The sequence below is a fragment of the Montipora capricornis genome, chromosome 6 (assembly GCF_036669925.1).
Source record: "Montipora capricornis isolate CH-2021 chromosome 6, ASM3666992v2, whole genome shotgun sequence".
Lineage (NCBI taxonomy): Eukaryota > Metazoa > Cnidaria > Anthozoa > Scleractinia > Acroporidae > Montipora > Montipora capricornis.
In genome coordinates, this window is record NC_090888.1 from 40,324,424 (window position 1) to 40,347,292 (window position 22,869).

At 37.7% G+C, this 22,869-nt stretch overlaps 1 protein-coding gene and 1 long non-coding RNA gene across 11 annotated transcripts in view; one reads left to right on the plus strand and one right to left on the minus strand.

Annotated features, from left to right (window-relative positions):
- Positions 1–1,863: 1,863 nt before the first annotated feature.
- On the minus strand, positions 1,864–3,817 carry LOC138052112 (uncharacterized). The gene is made up of 2 exons (XR_011133001.1): positions 3,678–3,817; positions 1,864–2,173 (listed from the first exon to the last, which is right to left on the minus strand). It is a non-coding gene; the product is annotated as an uncharacterized lncRNA (long non-coding RNA).
- A 187-nt stretch (positions 3,818–4,004) lies between these two features.
- The window catches only part of LOC138050505 (lactadherin-like), a 20,697-nt gene continuing 1,832 nt past the window's right edge, over positions 4,005–22,869 (plus strand). The window contains exons 1-7 of one of the 10 annotated variants that reach the window (XM_068896833.1): positions 4,005–4,116; positions 11,642–11,700; positions 12,263–12,283; positions 14,485–14,588; positions 19,341–19,709; positions 21,388–21,716; positions 22,798–22,869. The exon at positions 22,798–22,869 is cut by the window's right edge and continues 1,832 nt beyond it. In XM_068896833.1, coding sequence (XP_068752934.1) covers positions 19,343–19,709; positions 21,388–21,716; positions 22,798–22,869 — 768 coding nt within the window. In that variant the 5' untranslated portion in view covers positions 4,005–4,116; positions 11,642–11,700; positions 12,263–12,283; positions 14,485–14,588; positions 19,341–19,342. Of the gene's footprint in view, positions 4,117–6,976; positions 7,579–10,475; positions 11,174–11,641; positions 11,701–12,262; positions 12,284–14,454; positions 14,589–19,340; positions 19,710–21,387; positions 21,717–22,797 lie in introns of those variants that run through there. The other 9 variants (XM_068896829.1, XM_068896828.1, XM_068896832.1 and 6 more) reach the window with 9 other exon arrangements.

Below are 22,869 nucleotides of genomic sequence, written 5' to 3' on the forward strand. Positions count from 1 at the left end.
TCTCAGGAAAATAAAGCTTAAAATAGATCGGTCTCCGAAAACGCCGTGCCACGTACCCTATGGAGTTGTACGCTCCTACTTATGGGCTCCTGGTAACAGTTAAAATCAGTTCAATTTTCAATGAAAAAAGGTGTGGTATTTAGTCTATTATGATTTTAGAATGATATTAGAGGAGGACTGGTTACACATATAGGCTGCCAAAAGGCAATTCCACGCATTTTCAATGAACTTTCTGTAGCATTCGCAACCTTAAAATATAATGCAAGTAGTTCTTTAATTATATTCAAGGTGCCCTCTTTTGGCGTGTTTCGTTTTCCCTTTGCTCTGCCAGACACCGACACTAAAACTTTTTCTGTGAGAACAAGGAGTGAAACCGAGTCACGTTAGTTCAGGCGGTAGCCTCGCAGTTCAGGATGGTAGGTTATTCAGTCGCTCTAAAAAGAAAAGTGCACATTGATGATAATAATAATAATATTAATAATAATAATTATTATTATTATTATCATTATTATTATTATTATTATTATTATTATTATATTGATAATAATTATGATATTGATAATGATAATGATAATGATAATAACTATCATAATAATAGTAATAATAATAATAATAATAATAATAAATTACCAATATATAAAATATAACAATATATAGTCAACAATTACACGAATGAATAATTATCTAGTCTATGAATTACAATACTATATCAGAAAAAACCTTTTTTTAAAAAGGTGAGTCTTCAAATTACGTTTAAAAACTTTTGACATCGGAAGTGCATCTAAGATGTAATGGAAGATTATTCCACAGTTTTGGTGCGGCGGCTGCAAAGCCTCGATCGCCAAGAGTAGGGAGAGTCCCGAAATTTGGATTTGTTATTTGAACTGAGACTGTAGGAAGAATTAGGTTTAAAGTTTACAAGAGATGATAAATAATTTAGGAGCTGTACCATGGACTGCTGTATGAGTGTTTATAATAATCTTATAACCTATTCTAAACGTTACAGGTAGCCAGTGTAATTTGTATCCTAAACAACTTTTGGTGTTTACCATGCCTGCCAAGGGGCATGTGAAAGGGATTTGCTTTTTATTATAATTTTTAGAGGAAAACTTTAAACCGCTTCATAGTTAAAATAAGCCGTCTTTAGCTAAAGGCTAAGAAACGTATTGTCATTGTTTTTGTTTTTTCCAACATTTCTTTGCATAAGATATTAATGTAAATGTTTATCCGTTGTTATATTGATTATTGCCATTTTTGTTTCATTTTTTTTCCTTGATTGATAACTGTGCAACGATTGTTTCTTGTTAATTAATCCTGTGGGACGTAAAAGAACCCGCGCACTTGTCGCAAAGAGTAGGGCATGTAGTTCCCGGTGTTGTGGTCTGTCTTCTGTGATGTATCATGGTTGGGAGGGCAAATGCTCGGAGAAATTAGCTACACCAAGCTACTCTGAGGGTAAATGAAGATATATGATATGAATTACCTTTTCCCGTTGCTAAAACATTCAAGTAGATTACCTTCAGTAGCAGTATCATATCATATCATATCATATATCTTTAATTACCCTCGGATTTTTTTAGAGTAGCTTGGTGTAGCTAATATCTCCGAGCATTTACCCTCCCAAGTATACGTGCTACTTTTTCGAATGACTTATGTTGCTGGGGAGAGGGACGTGCTGTTAGGTTAAAAACAACCATGATTTTGTAAGGTCTAACGTCTTTAGACAACTCAGGTGAAAGGAAAAAAACCCGAAGGCATCTACAACTTGCTGAAAATAAAAGTTACCATGAATAATGGGCCTCTTGTGGGCAAATGTTGAATATCTGCGGGCGGTAAAGTTTCATGACGTAACACAAGAACCGCTAAAATTTAATTTTGTTATTTATTTCGTCATTTTCACCCTTCCCTGTTTACAGGTTGTTTTAAAGTTATGTATCTTTGAGGAAGCAAAATATCAACCAATCCTTGAATGAAAATACACTGGAAGTCAATTATTCAAGTGGTTTGCTGAATGAGTTCTTAACAATGATGTCGCACATCTATCGCCTTCTGTCCCCATCGGTTTCTGTATCTCCGTCTGCGCCATCGTCTGGTCCGTCACTGTCCACTCCACCGTCCTCAGGGCCGTCGTCAGGGCCGTCGTCAGCGCCGTCGTCACCGGCATCATCAGTTTCTACAAGATAATACATTTTAAAGGTTTTAATGAAAGCACATACAGGGGTGCGAAAATTAAATGTCATCTTAATGAGGGTGTTTGTCATTTGCAACATTTTAAATATGGCGTAAGTCGATCATGCACGCTGAAACAGTTCTCAAAACACGTGAGAGAAGTTGTGAATGACCCATAATTCTTTGCGAATAAGCACACGCATTCCGAGAGCGTGGCGAATTTTGTTGTCTCGATCGACGATAATCGAAATAGAAAGGTATGATGGCGTTTTGCTCTTAAACGAGAACGGAGACCTATATTTTTATTCCATAATTTTGGTGTACAAATTATCCCTTTTAAAACGAAAAATCAAAAATAAAAAATTATCGGAAGGAAAAAAAGATATATCTAAAAACGTACACAAAGCCCCTTACCCAGGGATGTAAATTATGATCTTGAAAACAAAATTGAGTGATTTTTTTTCCATAAACTATGTAAGACAGTGTTTCATATGCTCTAGACTTTCTACCTATCAGGTGTTTTTTTCAAGTGTTACTTTAAAGACCCTCTCGTTTTGCTACCGCAAAATGTACCCTAAACCGATGAAATAACGTGCGTGTTTAGTATCAGCAAGAGAGTATGAAGGTAAGAGAGATAATCTCTCATATTGGCCCTATTCCCATCGTAATCCCTCTTAAGTTATTTTTAGATCTCCTGCGAGATCTGGTATTCCCACGAGGGTTAACTGATAGCCAATCATATGTTCCCATTTTTACCAATGTTGACAGCTGAGCGAATTCCCACGCAACGATTCGCGTCGTTCGCGAAAATGGGGACATATGATTGGCTATCAGTTAACCCTCTAGGGAATCCCGGATCTCGCAGGAGATCTAAAAATAACTTAAGAGGGATTACGATAGGAATAGGGCCAATATGAGGGATTACCTCTCTTACCTTCATACTCTCTTGGTATCAGTACAGACAACAATGGGGTAAGATTGGCCCCATAATATCTCAGTCTTATGCAAGCTCGGTGACATATCTTTTTTTTCTTTATTCTAGCTCTCAAAACAGGGATTAGTGGGAAACATTCAGGGAAAGTTTCAAGAAAATCGTTCAACACCTTTTTTTTTCCCCTGAGAAATCACCTTAATTATCTTTTGGACGGCAAAAAAAAAAAAAATGTTAGTATCGTTTTGTCGATCGGTAGCTCTTAACATGAGACTACTCTGTGTACCTTCCAAATGTGTTTTTGAACTACTGGTGGTATTTCGTATTAGCAGAGAAAAGAATGTGGCATGTGTACAGAAATATTTCAAGGCAAAAATAATAAAAATATTTAACTCATTTGATATACTCAGTTATTGCTATATATCACAATTATTATCACTAGGCTTTTAACATTGCAGAGCCTCATTGCGATCGGTTTATGACACCAGTAAACAACACTTACAAAAAAAAAGTTGTGTGTTTTTAAGTTCCGTTATCAAAAGAAGACCAAAACAATTAATAAGAGCTTTGCACTAACCCATGGGTGAGGGTAGACTCAACAGCTCTCCCATTAGAGCCACAATGCACAGGAGAAAAAGCACTCTTGAACTCATCTTCACACAGCAGTTCTACTTCTTACTGGCATTGAAAACGCTTTCTGCGACCTATTTATAAGTCCCACTGCCTTGTAGCTAACACTTAGGAAACTATATCGCTAAATCAGTAAATATTCATTAGTAGTCGGATATTTGAGTCCAAAAATGCTGGCAGCGATATTGAGATGAGCATGCTCTTTTACTTTGTCGTTCTGATATAGGTGAATCGGGTCTTGAACCTCTCTGATACCAAGCCTAAGAGCATTCCAGATACTTAACTACTTTATATCCGGAGAAGGAACAACAACACAAAAACAGAAAACAAAACCTAACGGTGGTGGCGAGCAGGTAGCTTAACTCAACAATTTCCCAAGAAGTAAAGTAAGGGAAAGTACAGAAAGATGTAGTTTAGTTTTAGAATGAGTCATATTGTCCAATATAACTTATTTTCCATAGCGCCTTATTCCGGAGTGCAAGCATTGGTACAATCATATTGACAGATATTGGTATTACTGAAAAGCTGTCCGCTATCCAATAAGACGATAAATTTAGAACTAAAAAATTCCATATATCATTTCATTCGTTTCAAAATATAGCGAAGGCGATTCGGCTTGTGCTCCTTCATGTTAGCCAAAAGATATTCTGATTTTTTTCGCGCTATCCATCCATCATCAATTCGTTATTGAGAAGCACCATTTTATGTTTTTATTTGTTCATTCATTTCTTTAGTTATATAAAACGACATGGCTGCTACTTGCAATATATTTTTGTTGCTTGTTTCTCGCTACCAGAAGTGCTTAGGTCTTTTATTATAATTTCCATAACTTTCTTCACCATCACGCTGCTTCACAACTCAAAAATATAGGTTTTGATAAACACCAAGGAAACGTACAAACATAAATTTTAACGGATATCGTTGCCACGACATCCGAGTATCACGAGCCGCGTGCTGTCGACCAAAACAGTCTTGCCGGGCAACAACGGATGGCTTAATTATTCAAGGAAACTGCATGGGTCGAAAATTTTAGCAGACGGGGCACATAGTCCCTACTTTGATGGTCGTTTTTCCCTCGTGGATGATTTTAGGTATTTAATAGTCGCAGTCTATGAAACAGATAGAAGTAGGAATGTACAAGCTACAACAAGTATTGCCGAGGCCACGAGTGTAACAGAGAGCGAGCTGACTTTTATTTCGCCTCAGTCATTTAAGAGAGCATATAAAGCTGGTGGCTCCAGACACGCCATTATTACTTTCTACTGTGTAGTTTATACTGTACATACTTTTATAGTAGACTGGAATAAGAATACTTGTCGTATACAACAATGAATTCCTCATCTCAAAAAGGTACACATATTAGGTAAAGTGTAGTGGATAAAACGACTCGAACATATTAACTTTAGGATATTGCTCGTAGATCGTTAAAAAATAGTAAAACGTAAAACATCACCCGCCGGCTGCTTTATTTGGCACAAAGCAAAAGGTGACGACAACAAAGCCGTACGTTTCTATGAAAAACAAAAAAATACATATGCATATTTTGATGAAAACACAAATCAATATAATCTTATTTTATATCTACGACTATTTCAACCTCTTTCAAGTAAACAAGGGGTTGCCATGCAAAAAAAAAAACAATTTGAGCTATTAAAAAACGCAAATCAGTGGTCCTAAGCGCTGTCTTAAATCTAATCTGCATGTTTTCCATAGTAGTTAAATTTTAGAAAAGCAGTCTTCTCCGAAATTTTATTAATTATAATTCATAGTTTGGAGTTCCAAATAGTACATCGGATTGGTTAGTGCAGCGCCTCTGACCGAGGTAACTCAAAGGAGTGTCAAATTACTGCTCGGTTACAACGATGCGCAGTTTGAGAGGAGATTTTGTTGACCTGAAAGAAACGATAAGGCAGGGGATTTGACATTTTGGCAGATCATCCTAAGTTATTATGCAGCGTGGGAAGAAAGGGAAAAGATAGCAGGGTCAGCCCACGTTTTTCTCCACCAGGGCAGAACCCGGGAGAAAATGGTATATAGCTGTGCTAGTAAATGGGCGTACCTGCAAAAGTTGCGAAAGAAAAGGCCATATAAACTTTTAAAAAATGTTAGTGATATTTACCTTGCAAAGAAATCGGTATGTAAGTATATGTACATGTTCTTAAAAATACCAGACTCTTTTCCGTTAGTAGCTTCATTAACAGCTTTTGCTGGCTGCTTTAATTCCCAGTAATTGATATGTTAGTGTTATCCATTGTAGAGTCCGTTGTGTTGTTTAAATCTATTGTATTTTCGTTGTTTTTATTCAGTGGTATTGTCATCTGTTGTGTTAATTGATTTCATTGTGTTGATCATTTTAGGGCCGTTTATACGAGAGAAAATAAGCCACGGCTTACCCTGGCCGCGGCGTACATAGTACACGAAAGGAACTATTTATACGAGTACAAACTCCCCGACCAGGATAAGCAGCGGCTTGAAAAAGCCAGGAACGTAGATTTTGTACCATTTATACGGGGTGTTCGCGTCTTATGTGAGCCGCAGCTTATTTTCTCTCGTATAAACGGCCCTATTGTGTGTGAGGGATGTGCCGATTACGAGCTCTGCGGCTATTTTTTTTCTTCACTCGCGGTTTATTTGATTTCTTTATATCGTTAATTACTATAAAATATAGACCGAAATCTAAATGTCAAAATCAGTTAATGCTCGAGGGATCCGTTATTTTAGAAAAGAAAGGCGTAACATTTTTGCACAAGACGCATAGCACTCCTGCATGAAACTCAAAATATATATGGAAGTCGCTGTAGAAGGAAAAAATTTTCTTCAGTCATGGTACTCAACATGGCAGAGGAGTTATAATTATTAAAGAGGCTCTTGACTGTGAATTTTAAAGATATCGCGAGGATGAGCAAGTTAATTTTGATAAAATTAAAGGTTTTATTCAGTTTAGCCGACATTCATGCATCAGGTAGTAGTAACGAGCAATGTATTTTCTTCCAACGAGTAGGGAATTTCAAAGTAACTCTCAGTGTTTATATGTGTGGAATTTACGGAAACCTCGATCAAAACAATCGGGTACGTACAGGATTAAGAATTTACGCTTAACATCCGATTTTATCAATATCTAGAGGATAAAAAATCTTGACTTTAGACGTTTTACGTGCACAGTGGATTTTGGTTAATTAGTCAATATTAGTTTACAAAAACAAGTAGATAAGGCAGATATAATTCAGGTCATAAGAGCAGATTATTCGGCCATTACGATGTATATAAAGGATATTGAGCAAACAGTGAGAGGTCTTTCGTTTTAGAGATTTAAGTTAGCCTCTTAGAGGATGAGGAATACGCTGCATTGATATCTGAAAAGTATGACAAGTAGCAGGAAGAAGGCAAGGGTCCTCTGTGTGAGATACCAAATGCAGTAAATGCTGTAGACAGAAAGCTAGAATAATGGAGGAGGAAACTGTCAGCCTTAGAAACATGTGTCAGAGAATGTCCTTCCAAATGTTCAGAGGACAAAACGTCTGCTGAATTTTTTCAGGATTTTGATGTCTCGCGGCAATCATAATGATCGTTAAAATCATTACATCACTCAATGCAAGATGCAATAATAATACCGACACTAAACTGGTCTGAGGGTGGGGAGAAGCAAAGGAACTGAATATTTCGAAGGTTTTAAGTCTAGATAGATTTATTATAAACTGGAGACCAATTTCATTGATTTATATTGCTGTGATTATTCCTTCAAAGGCAATACCAAGACGTGGAATTGATCATGATTGTGCAAGAACTAGCTGTCCCTGAACCAAAAGTGTTGTGGTATTTTAGCTCACTTATGAAAATTTGTAAAAGAGGTAATTTTAGCTTACACATGAACGAATTTCGATCAGAAGTCAGCTTTTCATCTTTTTATTCCTTTTTTTATGTGTAAAGATGCGCCCACCAAAGGAAAAGCAAACCGCTAATAATTAGTCTATCGAGTTTCTGTTAGGATAAAGATGCTGAAAGAAACAGCTTTCTTCCTTCGTTTATTTACTTCATGCGAGCGCGAAAGGGCTGCCGAAACGCAGTTACAACGGTGCCAATATAAATCCAAGCCCATATCCTATTTTCACCAGAGAATTTCAATGAATATATACATGTTAATGTATGTATCAATCTTCTAAAGCGCATTTAAAACCGTTCGAAGTAAATTTAATCGACTTTACGGTCGGCGGTCCAACTCGTTTTCCCACTACGCCTTTTCACTTCACGCTAATCATACTACGAGTTTGCAGTACGAGATTTGAGACTGCGCATGCTCCTTGGAACTTGCTTCCAGATCTCGTACTCGTAGTCGAAATCGTCGTCGGTGCTAAAACTATCTATTCATTTTTTTTTTTTTTTTCAAACCTTACACAAGTTTAATAAACCTTGGTGCCTATTTCGTTCAATGAATTCAAACGTTATACACAAACAAAGGGTTTACCACCGGTTTATTTTCTGTTGCGCGTAGAGTTCGACAGGGATATTTCTCAGCCATATTACTCATGTTAGCCCTGGAAAGACTTGCTTGCCAAATTGAAAATGATTAGACTGTTAGTTGCTAATGAAGATGAAATTTACACTATTCTTGTGATGCAACTTGTTTTCAATGAGACATGCGATCATGTCACCAGTCATGGGAAACTATGTACTTGATTTCAATATAATCTGTTCTCCTAATTAACAACAACAAAATAGAGATATTTGCTATTGGTAAACATTGCATTAAACAAGCTAATTATTATCATAAGAAAAGTACATGGATTAAAATAATGGGAATTGTTTTTGAATATCACATACCACCTAGTATAAGGTAAAGGCAAATTTACAATGGGTCTATTCCTGATGTGACGTCACAATCTACTTTGCATGCATGTTTACAAAGAGTTAATGCAATGTAAATCAGTTTGTGACGTCACATCAGGAATAGACCCACACCCCTTCTGACTCGGTCGTGAACAAAAGATGTTTGGATTTTCGCAACTTTCGAAGCATATAAAATGGCAGAATTTGTTAGAAAAAGGAAAAAATTGCCGCAATGCGTTTCGAGCAAGTGCAAAGATTCATTTTAGCGAAAAAAACATTTTGGGGTTAGGGGCACTTTAAAGTTCAAATTGTAAAGAGGTAAATTTTAACCTTTAGTAAGCTTACATCGTTTGATCCGACTTAGGCTTACGGCATAATCGTGTAAAATCAAGTCATCTCTTTGAAGAAATTAAAAAGAGCTTCTTTTTTTTTTGTTGCTTTTGTTTTTTTTTATAAGTCGAAGAATACATACATTATTCAAGGCAAAGACAGTTTTCTTATGGCTCTGGATCCGAATTCGTTGTAAGAAAAGCGAAACTTTGCCAAACAGGGTGCGAGTTGTTCTGTTGTTGATTCAAACTGTGGTGAGGTTTCTTAAACAAAACTGAGACAAAATTTTCCGAAAGGTAAAAGTATTAGGTGCTCTCTGGTGGAGAAAATGCCGCTTTTTACGAGGTAGAAATGAACAAGTTTAATGGGGAAAGTGGCTGGAAAGCATCATTTTGTCACAGCCAGCCGGAATAAAGGGAAACCTCTTGAGGATCAATATCTTGGTATTATTTACAAAGCTCGTAGTACCTTGATATTTTTAGTTGTTTATATTATAGTTTTGATTACTTTCTACCTCAAACTTATTAATTAACCTAATTGTAGTCTATTTTATTTTATTTCTTGGTTTCCACAACGTAGTCTATCATGTCTGTCTGCTATTGATACCTTGTATGAATGCTAGATTAAGTATGCGAACACTACTAACCCTGTTAGTTTTTACTCGCAAATCTCCACTCCACATTACTGTGACATGTATTATTAATTTGAATTGTTTTATCTGTGGAAAAAGAAAAAACTTATGAACCTATGAGGACGAGTATCTTAAGAATAGAATGCACTAGCGACGACAAGCCCTTTTATTTTTGCTGTAAGTGCTATCACTGCTTCATGTAGAAAAATGACGAACCACTATTTTTAAGATAGTGATGTGTATTGTATCTGGAGGTGTTGTGGAACTCCGCTTGTTCATGGGTGGCGTGTAAGACTGGTTATTGTAACCACTCTTTGGTGCTTACGCTTAAAATATGCAAATTTTCCTTGTTTTTATTTAATTAGTCATGCGGCAGCAAAATCCTGAAGAGGCATACACTAGTAAGCTTCAAACCTCACCAGAGTTTTAATCAACAACAGCACAACTCGCAGCCCTGCTTGGCAAATTTTCGCTTCGTGTGCTACAAATTCGAATCCGGATCCATAAGAAAACTGTCTTTCCCTTGAATGATGTATTCTTCGACTCTTAAAAAAGCAATAGCAACAGCATTTTTTATTTTTTCAAACAGATGACTTGATTTTACACAACTAAGCAGGATCGAACGATGTAAGCTTACTAAAGTTAAAAATTTACCTCTTTACAATTTGAGCTTTTTTCTGCTTAAAAGCAGAATCGTTCTATCATTTCAGCCAAAACTGTAGCTCATCATTTTTTTAATACCGATGATCCACCAGGAATACTATTTAATACTAGTTTTAAAAACTTATACACAGTACTTATAGAAAGTTGAAGCGTACGAGCTTTCGGCTCCTTCTCGGAGGCTTGTTCACATATAAATGAAAAACAAGAATTGTGAACCGGTAAACTGTTAACGGTCACGTGATTTAGCAACACGTGACCGCAACAGATTGTCCCAGATGTGGGGGAGCAGGTATCTTCCAGTGTCACGGTTCAAGTCCGGCCTATGAACTCGGATAAAACTAGTTTAATAGTATGTTTTCACCAGTACAGTGTAACATTCGTAAAAGTAAGAACCAGGAATGTATATTTCCGCACGTCGATCGTTCATTTTCTCCTTCCCTCCTCGAAAATACGTCGTGTTTATCCTAAAACGCCTCGGTATCATGTCTGACCGCCATTTATGAATTCGGTGTATAGAGCGTTGAAATTTCCCCTATCAAAACGTGGAACGCCCGATATATATTTAAAAGCCGTTGTGCAGCAGAAGCAAAATCTATTAGCCGTCGTTCCAACAGGATACGGCAAGTCTGTAATTTATCAGCTTGTACCAAATATATGCAACTTTTTGTTTCAAGGTGGAAATTATTGCTCGATTGCAATTATTGTGTCGTCATTGACCGCTTTGATGATGGATCAAGTGGAGAAAATAAAGAAGCAAGGACAGTCGACAGCAATTATCCAAGCTGAATGTTTGGAGGCGGATAATTGCAATCATCTAGAGATAAATGTACATGGTGATTCTTTGGAAAATGTGTTACGTGGACGTGTTAGCATCTTGTTTTCTCATCCTGAAGTGCTCGTCAGCAGTAATAAATGCGGGGATTTTTTCTATGGGATGTGTGTCAAACAGACGTAGTCTTTGTTGTGGCCGACTAAGCGCACTGCATCGTGGATTGGTTAGTAATTGTTTTTTGGCAATTCATTCGTGATTTAATTGACACCTTTTGCTGCACTTCGGCTTTCATTAGGCTCAAATATGTTATCAGTTTAGACATATTTGTGCAAAGAGCAATATATATAATGTCTTTACTCTGGAATTTGTTTTTTTATTTAGGCGTCCTGTGCTTGAAGTGAACGATATGTGATTTAGTACATCTATTTTACAAAACCTTGCATCACATAATGTGAATTTCACAAGTACTTCACTATCATCACGACTCAGTCTGGTACTTATAGCCGTAAATGTTCTTGGTGTGAGTGATCATGCAATGCACATGCTAAGTTTCTTTTTTTCCGTAAAAACAAAATTCTAAGTATGAACATTGAGCAAATTATGTAAAGGTACATGTACTCGCTACATGTAAGTCAATATTACTGGTTTCTCGTGCCACAATTATGTCAGGATTTTTTTCTTTTGTCGATAGGGGCTATGATTTTAGGCCAGATTATGGGAAGTTGGATACCATTCCTTCTATATTCCCAAGTAAGCCTTTTATTGCTTTGACTGCAACAGCACCAGTGGCATATCAAGATGCAATTATAGACACGTTTGCCATGCAGAACCATTAAGAGTTCTTGAGAACTCAAACCGATCCAATATATTTTATGAGATAAAGCAGAGACCACCAGCTATCAACCAAAGCAATAAAGAGCAATTTGAAAAACTCACTAATGGCATTGGATGCCAGTTGAAATAACTGAAGAGCAACTTTCCCTTAACCATTATTTACACTTTCCTCCATCTCTGTGGTTTTGGTTACAGTTTGCTTGAACAGCAACTTGGTGATGACCAATATTTTCCTCCTGGGTGAAAGCATGTTCCCACTAACAGATTGTTTTCACAATTTCATTCACGTCAAACTATGGCCAAACAGAAATCATAAAAGATATAACCAATGAAAATCCTGTTCAGAGACTATTACTAGTCACTATTGCATTTGGCATGGGCATAGACCCACCATGTGCTGAAAGAGTAATACACTTTGGGGTTCCAAGAAAATGGAGCATTCACTGTCAGTGTTAATTCATGTATTTGTTTTCCTCAGGGCTGAGTTGTTGAACGAAAGGTTAGTAGTAATCCGAGTTAAATACCATGACAACAAATAGGATTTAACCTGTCTTAACCTGGGGTTAGCACTAATCCTGCTTTGATCAAACCGGCCCTGGTGTTTGAACTGACTTATTTCTAAGGAAAAAAACTTCTCTTATTTGTTCAACGCATGAACTTCACCATTCTTCCTTTTCTAAGAAGTTTTAAGTAATGCTAATTTATCTTCTTTTGAAATTCGTTCTGTACACTACACTGTACATGCACAATAACTGGTCTTTAGTCACAGACTGAGTCTGTTAGGGAAAAGAACTGGGTTGAAGAGCCTTGTTGAATCTCAATTTGTTTACATTCTTCCCCCCCCCCCCCCGGCCCCGCGCTATCAAATCATACAGCATTAGATGAGATCAACATGGGATGCGATGGAAAGGGGGAAAAAATAAAGCGAGACATGATCGTTAGTGAATACAAGAACGGTGGCTTAAGGATGATAGACATTAGATCGTTTAAGAAGGCATTTAAATCAACCTGGATTTAAAAAAAAAAAGATATATTTAGATAAGAACAACCATGGAAAGTGGAAGTTGCTTTTCGATTTAAATTTAACAGAACATGGAGGAACGAAAATCTTTAAGGGAAATCTTACCATGAGCGCGCGTTGGATATGAGATGGTAAATAGCCAACGAGGCGCGTAGCGCTATGTTGGCTATAACCAGTCTCATATCCAACAAGCGCGAATGGAATAATTGTTTTATTAAATTCCTTAAACTCCGAAAATTTGAAAGTAAGAAATACGAGCGAAAAAAGTGAGAAAATCCAAGCGAAATCGAGAAAACTTGATAAAGATGCAATGTTGTGTAAGACCTACGGAGGCTCGTCACAAAAACATTTCTTGCCTTTTCGCGTACTTCTAAACGTCGGAATTGATCCAAACTTTCCACACAGAAAACTTTCTTTTTTTTTTTGGCTTTATTCAAAAAGAAATTTCGCTTTCCGGCGAAAAAAAAAAAAATTAGTTTTGCAACGCTTAGCGCAATCATTTACCATATAAGGTCAAACTAAGGTATATGAGCTGATAACCGAGATTGAGTGAACCAATCAGAGCACGCGAAATGCATTATCCGAGGTTGAGAATTTAATAATATAAAATAACTGATACTTTTCTGTCTGAAGTCTTGCAAATATGGTCGGAAATTAGCTTCAATGGTAACATCACTTCGAACAAACAGTTTCGGTCAATGAAGCTGTGGCTCATAAAGTCAGGGCCGTAGCCAGTATGACAGAATAAACCTGGCAGTTTAGTTAGTGATGTTTCTACGACTTTCTCGCGATTGAACAAGAATGAAAATTGAATTATTGCCACTTTCCGTGAGTAAAATAATGGTGACCGGAAAAAATACCGTATTATCTTTGCTGTACGGCTTCTTGCGTGCGGTCGGCAATAACTGCATTACGTGTTAATACAGTTTACCGCTTATGTAGCGTTGTTAAAATATTACACTTCTGCAGGGCATATCCTGATCGCTCTGTAAAAAAACAATCTTTTACCAAAGAATAATTCGCAGTTGAAGGATTTTTAGCATTAAACATTAAGAAACGTCAGCATTGAGGTCAACGCTTTTAATGAAGTTCTCAAGAACGATAAGGAAAGCGTCCTTCATTTAGAATGCGAAGAGGCTAACTTGTACCATATGTTTTCGTCTCTCAATGGGACACTTTTGTCAGGCCGCGGATAAAATTTTCACTGAACACAATACAAAGTATAAGCTCAAAGACCATTGCAATTTTGGCTCGAAATACAATGTACCAGTGGGCTTTCTATTGATTAGAAGTTAGCTAAAATTTGCTCATTTGCAAAAGCGCTTCGACAAGGGTAGTTAAAGCAGTCATTAATATGAAAAATTTAATAGCTTTTCGAAATGAAACTACTGGTTTAGAAAGACCATTTAATGCTGTTATGAGTTGCTAAAAGTTCATTGGTAGACGTTCACGAGTTTAGCTGTGCGAGCGAAAAGAAAATGCACAATTTTACTTTGTTTTGAACGCCTGCAAGAGGCCAAAATGGCGATTTTCAAACTTTCCTCAATTTTGAAAAAACTAAAGGGCGCGGGGATATTTTAATTGTGTTTTCGAAAATAACTCACGTGCTTTCTTCGGCTTTCTTCTCATAAATAATTGATTAAAATTAGAGTAAATGTTTGTGCCTTTTAAATCGACAGGAAAACACCTTGGCAGTTGTTCCCGTCTGTGCGGCTTGAAAAACCTGAAGATTTTTGTACCGAACTTCTCTCTACCAGGTCTCTCTGTTGGTGATTATAACAAAGTAAGCTGTTTGTTTTTCCTTTTATTTACGATATACTTATACCAGTCTGGTACTCAGTGGTCGCGAGTGCACTCAGACGTTAACCGTTAACTCTCAGACCGATATATTCCGTGATAGGCTGACAAACTTTGAGTATAAGCCGGTTCGTTCAACAACCTTCAGTTGTGGTGAAACATTAAAAAGTTAATTACCGTAATCAGCGCGTCTTCGGGCTACAAAATGAAGAAAGCAGGGAAACCTGCAAAAAGCAATTCTTATTTCATTTATTCAAACCGGATAATGAAAAACCCAGTACTGTTACGACCGTTTTCAATATAACAGGTGACGAACTCTATCTTTTTGGGTGCGGGCCGAAAAAAACCATAAGCACTACGCATTTACAAAAAACATACGAAATTTAGCATGCATTACTAAACTTCATTTTGTGAATTTTCGGGATCGTCATGAAACCATTATCAAGCAATGCGAAAGTATGGAATTTTATACGTACAGTTATGAAATAACATAATTTTGTCAATGAAATGAATGTATAGCAAAGACGAACAAAGAATTGTCATGAAATGACCCAGATAAGTGCAACGGGGATCATTTTAATTCATTTTCTTTCATAATTTTGTCAATGGGGACCTACCTGAACATTTAGGGTAGCAGCTTTCTTCATGAAAAACATTTCACAAGTCAAGCAATCAAATTTCTTTCAGTTGCAGTTTTTTTGAATATTAAATTGTTCTCTTAGATCAGGTAGATTTTAGATTATCAGGCAAAAATGCATGTATATTTGTTCTTTACGAATGCTAAAGGACAGTTTCTTGTGTTCTATTTGACAGCGCTCGCAGTGTGGATGTCTTGTTTTATTTAATATTACTGATCAAGAGAGCTCGCCTATCAAAAATACCATAATACTCTTTCTTTGTCGTTCCAAAATTGTGCGTAAGCATTGTTTTTATTTTCTCTTGGGACTTATAGTCGTCTTTTTCCTTCGATCTAAAGGTCCGTAACAAAAGCGTCACGTTTTGCAAGAGTTTATTTCAAAGAGTTGCAGTTCCTACGCACTCTTGAGAACTCATCTTGACAATTAAACGCTCCGAGGCCATAAAATCTTCGAAGCTCAGTATCCCAGTTTAAGGCCCTGTCTACTCTAATGCGTTTTCGTTTGAAAAACATCGCAGCCATATCTATTTGAGCATGCACATATTCTTCAACCTAGAACAATGCATGTCATTAGCGTTTTCGAGCAATTTATTGTGGACAGTAGAAAACGCTGCGAAAACGATAGTGTGGACGCGGATCGATCGATGCGTTTTCGATGACACCGAAACAGGTCCTCGACAGCTGCGGCAACGACAACGCAACGAAACAATTATATCATTGGTGACATTGGTTAAAAGAAGAGGAGTGATGTGCTGCACGTATTTCAGCACATACTTTTGCACCGGTATTCGGCTTAACAACGGCGTGAAATGTTTTGAAGTCTCGACAACCTGGGTGCACAAATCTGAACGACCATTTTGGTGTCCCGAGGGACTGAAAACGCGGTTCGGCGTACGAAATGTATTCTCTTTTATTACACATAACATGAGAATTTTATTCCATAAAGCTTATTTGTAGAAATCTGTACGCTTTATTTTCACATTTGGAAAAAGCCTATAAAGCCAATCAGAATGGCGTACAGCTGTTTCACGTGTTGAAGCATAACCAATCAACGATAGCGTAAAGGCCTTTCCAAACCACTCGCTCATCTCGTGTAAATCGTACTTTGTTATTGAATCAGACAGTGACTAGATGAGACTTTATCCTATTTACTGATATCTTACTTAGATTAAAAAAAACTTGTGTAAGTGCATTTTTCCGTTCAGCACTTTTAACAAATTGATGTCAGTTTTTCATGCGTCTGTCCTGTTATTGATCATGAATTGCGCCATAACATTGTCAAAGTAGCTGTGGATCCACCAGGCGATAGCCGAGTGGATCCGCAGACTACTTTGACAATGTTATGACGAAATTCATTGTCAATAACAGGACAGACGCATGAAAAACTGACATCAATTTGTTTTTTACAATAACAAAAAGGCAGAGGGGTCAAAATTAAGTCAAAACACGAGAAGAAAGCGAGACAAAAATGCCAGAAACTTCAATCTGTCGCGAGCAATATCGCGTCATTATCGTATAAATTATAAATTTATGTGTCTGTCCGCTTATTGACAATAAAAATTAGCCAATGAGCGCGCGAGTATTTTTGCAGTCATTGTACAATATTTCCTTGATATACATGTACTGCGATATTTTCCATTGCTATTAATTTTGCATTTGGTTCTATTGTTAGTGAGTTTTTATTTCTAATTTGCGTTCAGAAAACTATTTCAATGAAGATTCTCGTCTTATGTGTAATAAACAGCTCACGACATAGACAGTGCTTTGTACGGGGTTTTATTCACGAGTTGTTTGTGTCAAAAACCCGAACGAGCGAGGTACGAGCAAACAACTCGTGAATAAAACCACGTACAAAGCACTTTCTGTGTCGTAAACTATATTGACCAGAATGGCCGCCACGTGACAAAGGTCCATTCATTTTCTATTTTTACTCTAAAACTACTCGTACCAAATTTATTTTGTAGGATAATTCGCCCACATTGTACGACATGAAAGAGATGAAATTATAACAAATGACTGTGCAAAGATAGTTTTTGAGGTGGCGTTTTCGTTGACTTGGCCGTCGCAGATCTGAAAGTCCCTAAGACACTCCATGAGATATCTGGGTCCCTTGTTGTAGTCAAAACTGGCCCAGTAATGAAAGAAATGTAGACACAACAGCAGCTGCACCGCATGCCATTCACGTAAAACGTAGAATAACGTTGTCACGAAATTTCGTGCTGGCAGCCACGTATTAAAAATGACTAAATATTTACAAAGCTGACGATTCGAGGGTTACACCCTTGTAATATCTGCTCCAGACGAAGGAATGACCAACACTTGAAAAGTCTGCATTTTACTTTGTAAAATTCGGGTTATACTGCCAAATTCTCGTGTTTCAAACAGCCATCGGCGAAGCACCAGATGTTCTTTAAAAAGTAACGCCTTTAGAATTTATATGAAGAACGTGGGAACCCACAACAACAACAACAACAACAACAACAACCAACTTTATTTTACGAGGGTGAGCACGTAACAGGTAAGGCTGATAAACTTGTGGCCCTCCTACAATTAAATATAAATATATCTAAAACAGTCTAAAAAGGTATAATGTAATAATATACAAATAAGTATAGAAAAATTAGTTTATCTTAAAATGTTCAGTGTTCTGGTACCTATCAGTAAAATAAACAGTTAAGGCTTTACTTAAACTTAAAAGTGATGATCTCGACTTAATATCTCTTGGAAGGGAATTCCAAAATTTCGTGGTTGATACTGAAAAAGAACGCCCTCCCTCTGTTTCCCTCTTAAAACGTGGACAAACTAAATTAAAATCCCCATGTCTGCTTTCCCTACTATGTACATCGGCATCTATTCATATAAGACGGGCTATCCCCAACCAGTCGTCTAAAAACACGCAAACATTTTATGATCTTCGCCTCATCATAAAAGGGAAGCCATCCTAACTTAATGAATAGCTCAACGCTATTGTCTCTAGTGTCTGCATTTAGTATTACACCGGCTGCACGTTTTTGTAACTTTAACACTTTAGTTAGGCTATCAATAGTGCAAGAGGTCCATATGCTTGAACCATAGAGCATTACTTGTTTGATCATTGAGTTATACATGTAGTACAGCATTCCTTGTTCGAGTGGCACGAAACATCTTATTTTCTTTAATACTGCTATACGTTGGGATATCTTTTTGCAAAGTTCCTCAATGTGATCGTCAAAATTTAATTTGTCATCAATGATAACCCCCAAAAGCTTTTGAGACCTAACTTGTTCCAACCTTTTTCCATTAATTTTGAGTAACAGTGGGTCTTCTTCCATGTTTTTAGCAAGTCTTTTTCCAGTAACCATCATGCATTTGGTCTTACTTCCATTAAGGATCATCTTATTTTCATTTGACCATCTCACAACTTCATCCATATCCCTCTGAAGACTTGTAGATAGAGTGTAAGGTGCATTTCTAACGTCACTTGAGTAGCTCAAGTAGTCCTGCTAGCAGGGCCTTTCTTTTGCTTGATCGATTTTGGCGTTCTCGAGAAAGGCTCTGCATGAATCGAGTAAGATCTTTATTGAATATGTGCTGCATGTTGCCAGGATACAGTCTCGAACCCAAGCCTAATATGCCAGATCTCGCCGCCATCTTGGTTTTTCATGGCACAGCGGGCTCAATTATAACCATCGGTTTTGTCACTAAACGGACGCTCGCACTGGAAAAACCGGTTTGACGAGAGAAAACAAGATAATGACTAGTCCAGAGACTCGGGCTGCTTCAAAGAGTTGACGCGATTCGGGCAGAGCCTCCTTTTATCCTGCTCAGTGAAGAAAAAGACAAAAGGAGGCTCTGCTCGCAGGGTGGTGGGAACCCTACTATAAATTTTCAATTTTCTCTTCTTGGAACATACCATTATCAATCCTTATTAGTTGTTACATATTTTACTTGACGACTCAGAATAATCGCGAAATGACTTCCATAACGCTGAGTTTTATATCATAACGCCTTGTGCCGGACTTTGACCTAAGCTTTATGAATCTGAATCAAAATTTACTAGCGCTCTGTAATAAAAATACTCTACAATTGTGAGACTTTTAAAATTGTTCTTTGTCGACACAGGAATGAATTTTGCCGTGATATCTCTATTCATTTACTTGGTGTTGAGGTCAGAATTTGCAAGTTCTTGCACAGCAACTTACTCCGGGCAGGGACAAGTTCTTCGAAACCACACCATCAAGACAGAGACCGCAGACAAAATAGAAGATTGTATCTTGCGTTGCATGGCATATCCCGGATGTAAAAGCAGCAACTTTTATCGCGTGGACAAAAGCTGTGAACTGAATGACAAGACGCATGCGTCTCACCCAGAAGACATGAGACGTCAGCTTTATACAAACTACATGATAAACACTCTCCGATCTGTACCGTGCAAAACTCAGCTCGATTGTGGTATGGATTTGATATGCACACCGTTCCTGATTTGCGAAGGTATGTCATGCCCAAAAATGAAGTTATGTGGACTTTAAGGACGTTCGCGCCAATTGTTTCTGCGCATCCTTACTGCGCACGCAAATGCACACGCCACGTCATACACGAGCGCGCGCGCTAAGTAATAAAATGAGAAATGATAGGGCAAAAGGCCATTGCTATAGCTTTGCCTGGATTTAACGGTCTTGGACGTTCGGTGACCCCTATTTTTCTTTCCAGAAACGGATTTTATTTACATTTCTCTCCACGTTGTCCAAAAATGAACAAAAAATCAATGTGGGAAGTTAAAAAAAATTCAAGATTTCTGCTCACGGGACATCAAATCCTGCCATCTTGCCGCTGCAAGGCGCGTGAAACTGTGGTCGCTAAATGCGAACTTGATCTTTAAGGAACCTCACCAGCTGACTAAATTCACTTAATAAGTCCATTTAAATAATATTTGGCAGATAAGATTTCACTTCAAAGATTGATTGCAATATATTTGCGTTTACAGACACTGGCCTTATTTGCTAACGAAGCCCGATTTTGTCACATTTTGGGTGTTTTCCGGGCATGTTCTCTCCAAAACGAAGTCGGTGACCCCCCATTTTTTTTACATTTCTGACATAACTAACTCATCATCTTACAGTGGTAAAAGTTCCAGAAAGATAAATAGGACGGCAATGTTGATAAAATGTCACCTTCAAATTTGCACTATGGTACGTCTTTCGTGAATCACGTGGTACAATGTGGGCGAATTATCCTAAAAGTAAATTGATACGAACGCCGGATTTCAGATTAATAATAAAGTGTGGAAGGTTCATTTGTTATGCTCAAGTTGTCGTCAAAGCCTCATTTCATGTCGTTGTTATGTAAAGTACCACAAAAATATGAAATAAAATGGGTGCCTCACGTGCAGCACAATTAATTTTCCTCGCTTATTTTGAGGCTCGTTCGCCGCCTAATATGTTAAACGACTGACTTGATTGACATTAACCGACAGACCGCGTAATGAGCTGAAGTGGATTAACAATTTGAGAGGCTAATCAAAGTGTACGCAATGACGTAATTGTTAGGTTCACAAGTGCGTTCGGGGAATTTAATATTTGTGTGGAGTGTTCAGAATCTGATGTAATCTTCGGGAAGGTTAAGGCTATCGGAGTTGTAATGTTAAGAGAATCGAGTCTATGAAGCCTGAGTAAAATACACTAATTCCAGTGAATATTCGTACACCAACTGAACTGAAACACCCATACGGGAAGCCTGAAAGACCATTGTCACAAGGAAGTTGCCGCATTATTATGCCTTGCGTTTTACCAAGAGGTCTAGAGAACAGGAGAGACATGTTAACTTTTAAATACGAAACAACGATTTTCAATGTTGCGGAGCAACATGTTTCGGCAGAAACTCCAGCCTTCCTCAGTGCACGTGTTACATGAGAGATAAATCTGAATATAACTATCTGACAAATGTTAATGAGTACAAATACAACATAAAAATGTATAAAGCGTTCAAATTATTGAGATAGGCTTGAATAAACAGGTTCAAGTTATTGATTAAGGAAAGGGTTTTCTCACAGGATGTGGGTTTGAGTTCCAGCTGGCGATTGCTTTCACGTAATTGATCATGCTGACACACGCAGTTTTCCAGCTCAAGGTTACCGTGAAGTCCTTAAAATTTTTTATCACTCTAACCACAGAATGTCGCAGTCATCCGCTTGGAATGGAAAGTAGGGCCATACCTAACTCAGCGGTGACGGCTTCTTCAACATGGGGAAGTGAACATGAACCCTGGCAAGCCAGGCTCAACAATGCGAAAAAAAGTCAAAGTACTGGCTCTTGGTCAGCAAGAACAAATGCCGTTGGACAGTGGTTGCAAATTGACCTTGGCAAGGAGACAGTACTGACAAATGTAGCCACACAGGGGAGGCCTCATGATTCTGCTCTTCAGTGGGTATCTTCTTACAAAATTCTGTTGAGCTTGGATGGAGCAATCTGGAATGCGTATCGAAGCGATGGTTCTGAAAAGGTAAATGTCGTTTGAAAAAGACTGTCCTCAAAACCATTAGTAGAGAAATAAATAACTCATTCAGGAAAATATTGCTAGAGAAAAGAAAGTTTAAAATAGAGTAGAAAAAAAGGGACCACTATGATGGCGATTTCGCTGTTTTCAGGTCGTAAAAGGGTTAAACGAAAAACTAAGAGCTGTACATGAGTAGCTCTCACTTACAACATTCTTAACAACTCGCACTTACGCCTCTGTAGTGAGGAGCGGAAAAGGGGGTGGAGGGGGAAACTGGTAAGGATATAACCATATCACCTTTGGCAGAACAGTGATTCCCACCTTGTTCGTATTTGCCGGCTTGGCCAAATTTCTCAGCCGTATGCTTTTCGCATTGCCTGTGCATGGGTGGCAATTTCTTAACCGCATGTGAAAAAGACGTCCAAAGCGTTTTCAAATGTCAATCCATTGTTTATCGTTAACTATTTAACTGTGGTTAAGTGATCACAAGACGTTTATACTATTCCTTAATTTTTTTTTTTCGCGAATTGGAAAGAATGAGTGAATGGCAAAGCAAGCCCCCAATAAAACTTGTTGTTTCATCTTTACAGCTCGACCACGCATATATAGTGGTTCGCTGTGACGTCAGAATCTACCAAAAGACAGACATATTTAAGCAATAGAGGACTTTTTCCGTGTTTGCATAGCCTCATCTAAACACGAGGGGAAGTTGGGAGAATTCGAGACAGTTATGCATACCCAAGACGCAGTCGAGGGTCCAAGACGTAGTCGAGGGTTTGCATAATTGTCGAGAATTCTCCCAACTGCCCCGAGTGTTTAGATGAGGCTATGGAAACACGGAAAAAAGTCCTTTATTTCTTTTATATATGATTTCTCAAAGATAAGTCGACAAATGAAGGAAAATGCTGGGTTTTTTTTCTTCTAGATTGAAACAGATTTCTTGATACACGCTCATATTTCCTATCAGCCAATCAAAACGGGCGTCTGACAACCAATGAGAGTACGCGTACTATCCTAATTATTTTATAAAATAAAGTAGCAGGGCACTACTGGGACATAATTGACATAGCTAAATATTATTTTTCAGGTTTTTACGGGAAATTCAGACATTGGAACAATTGTCTCGCACAAGTTGGTGCCACGAATTACAAGCAGATAT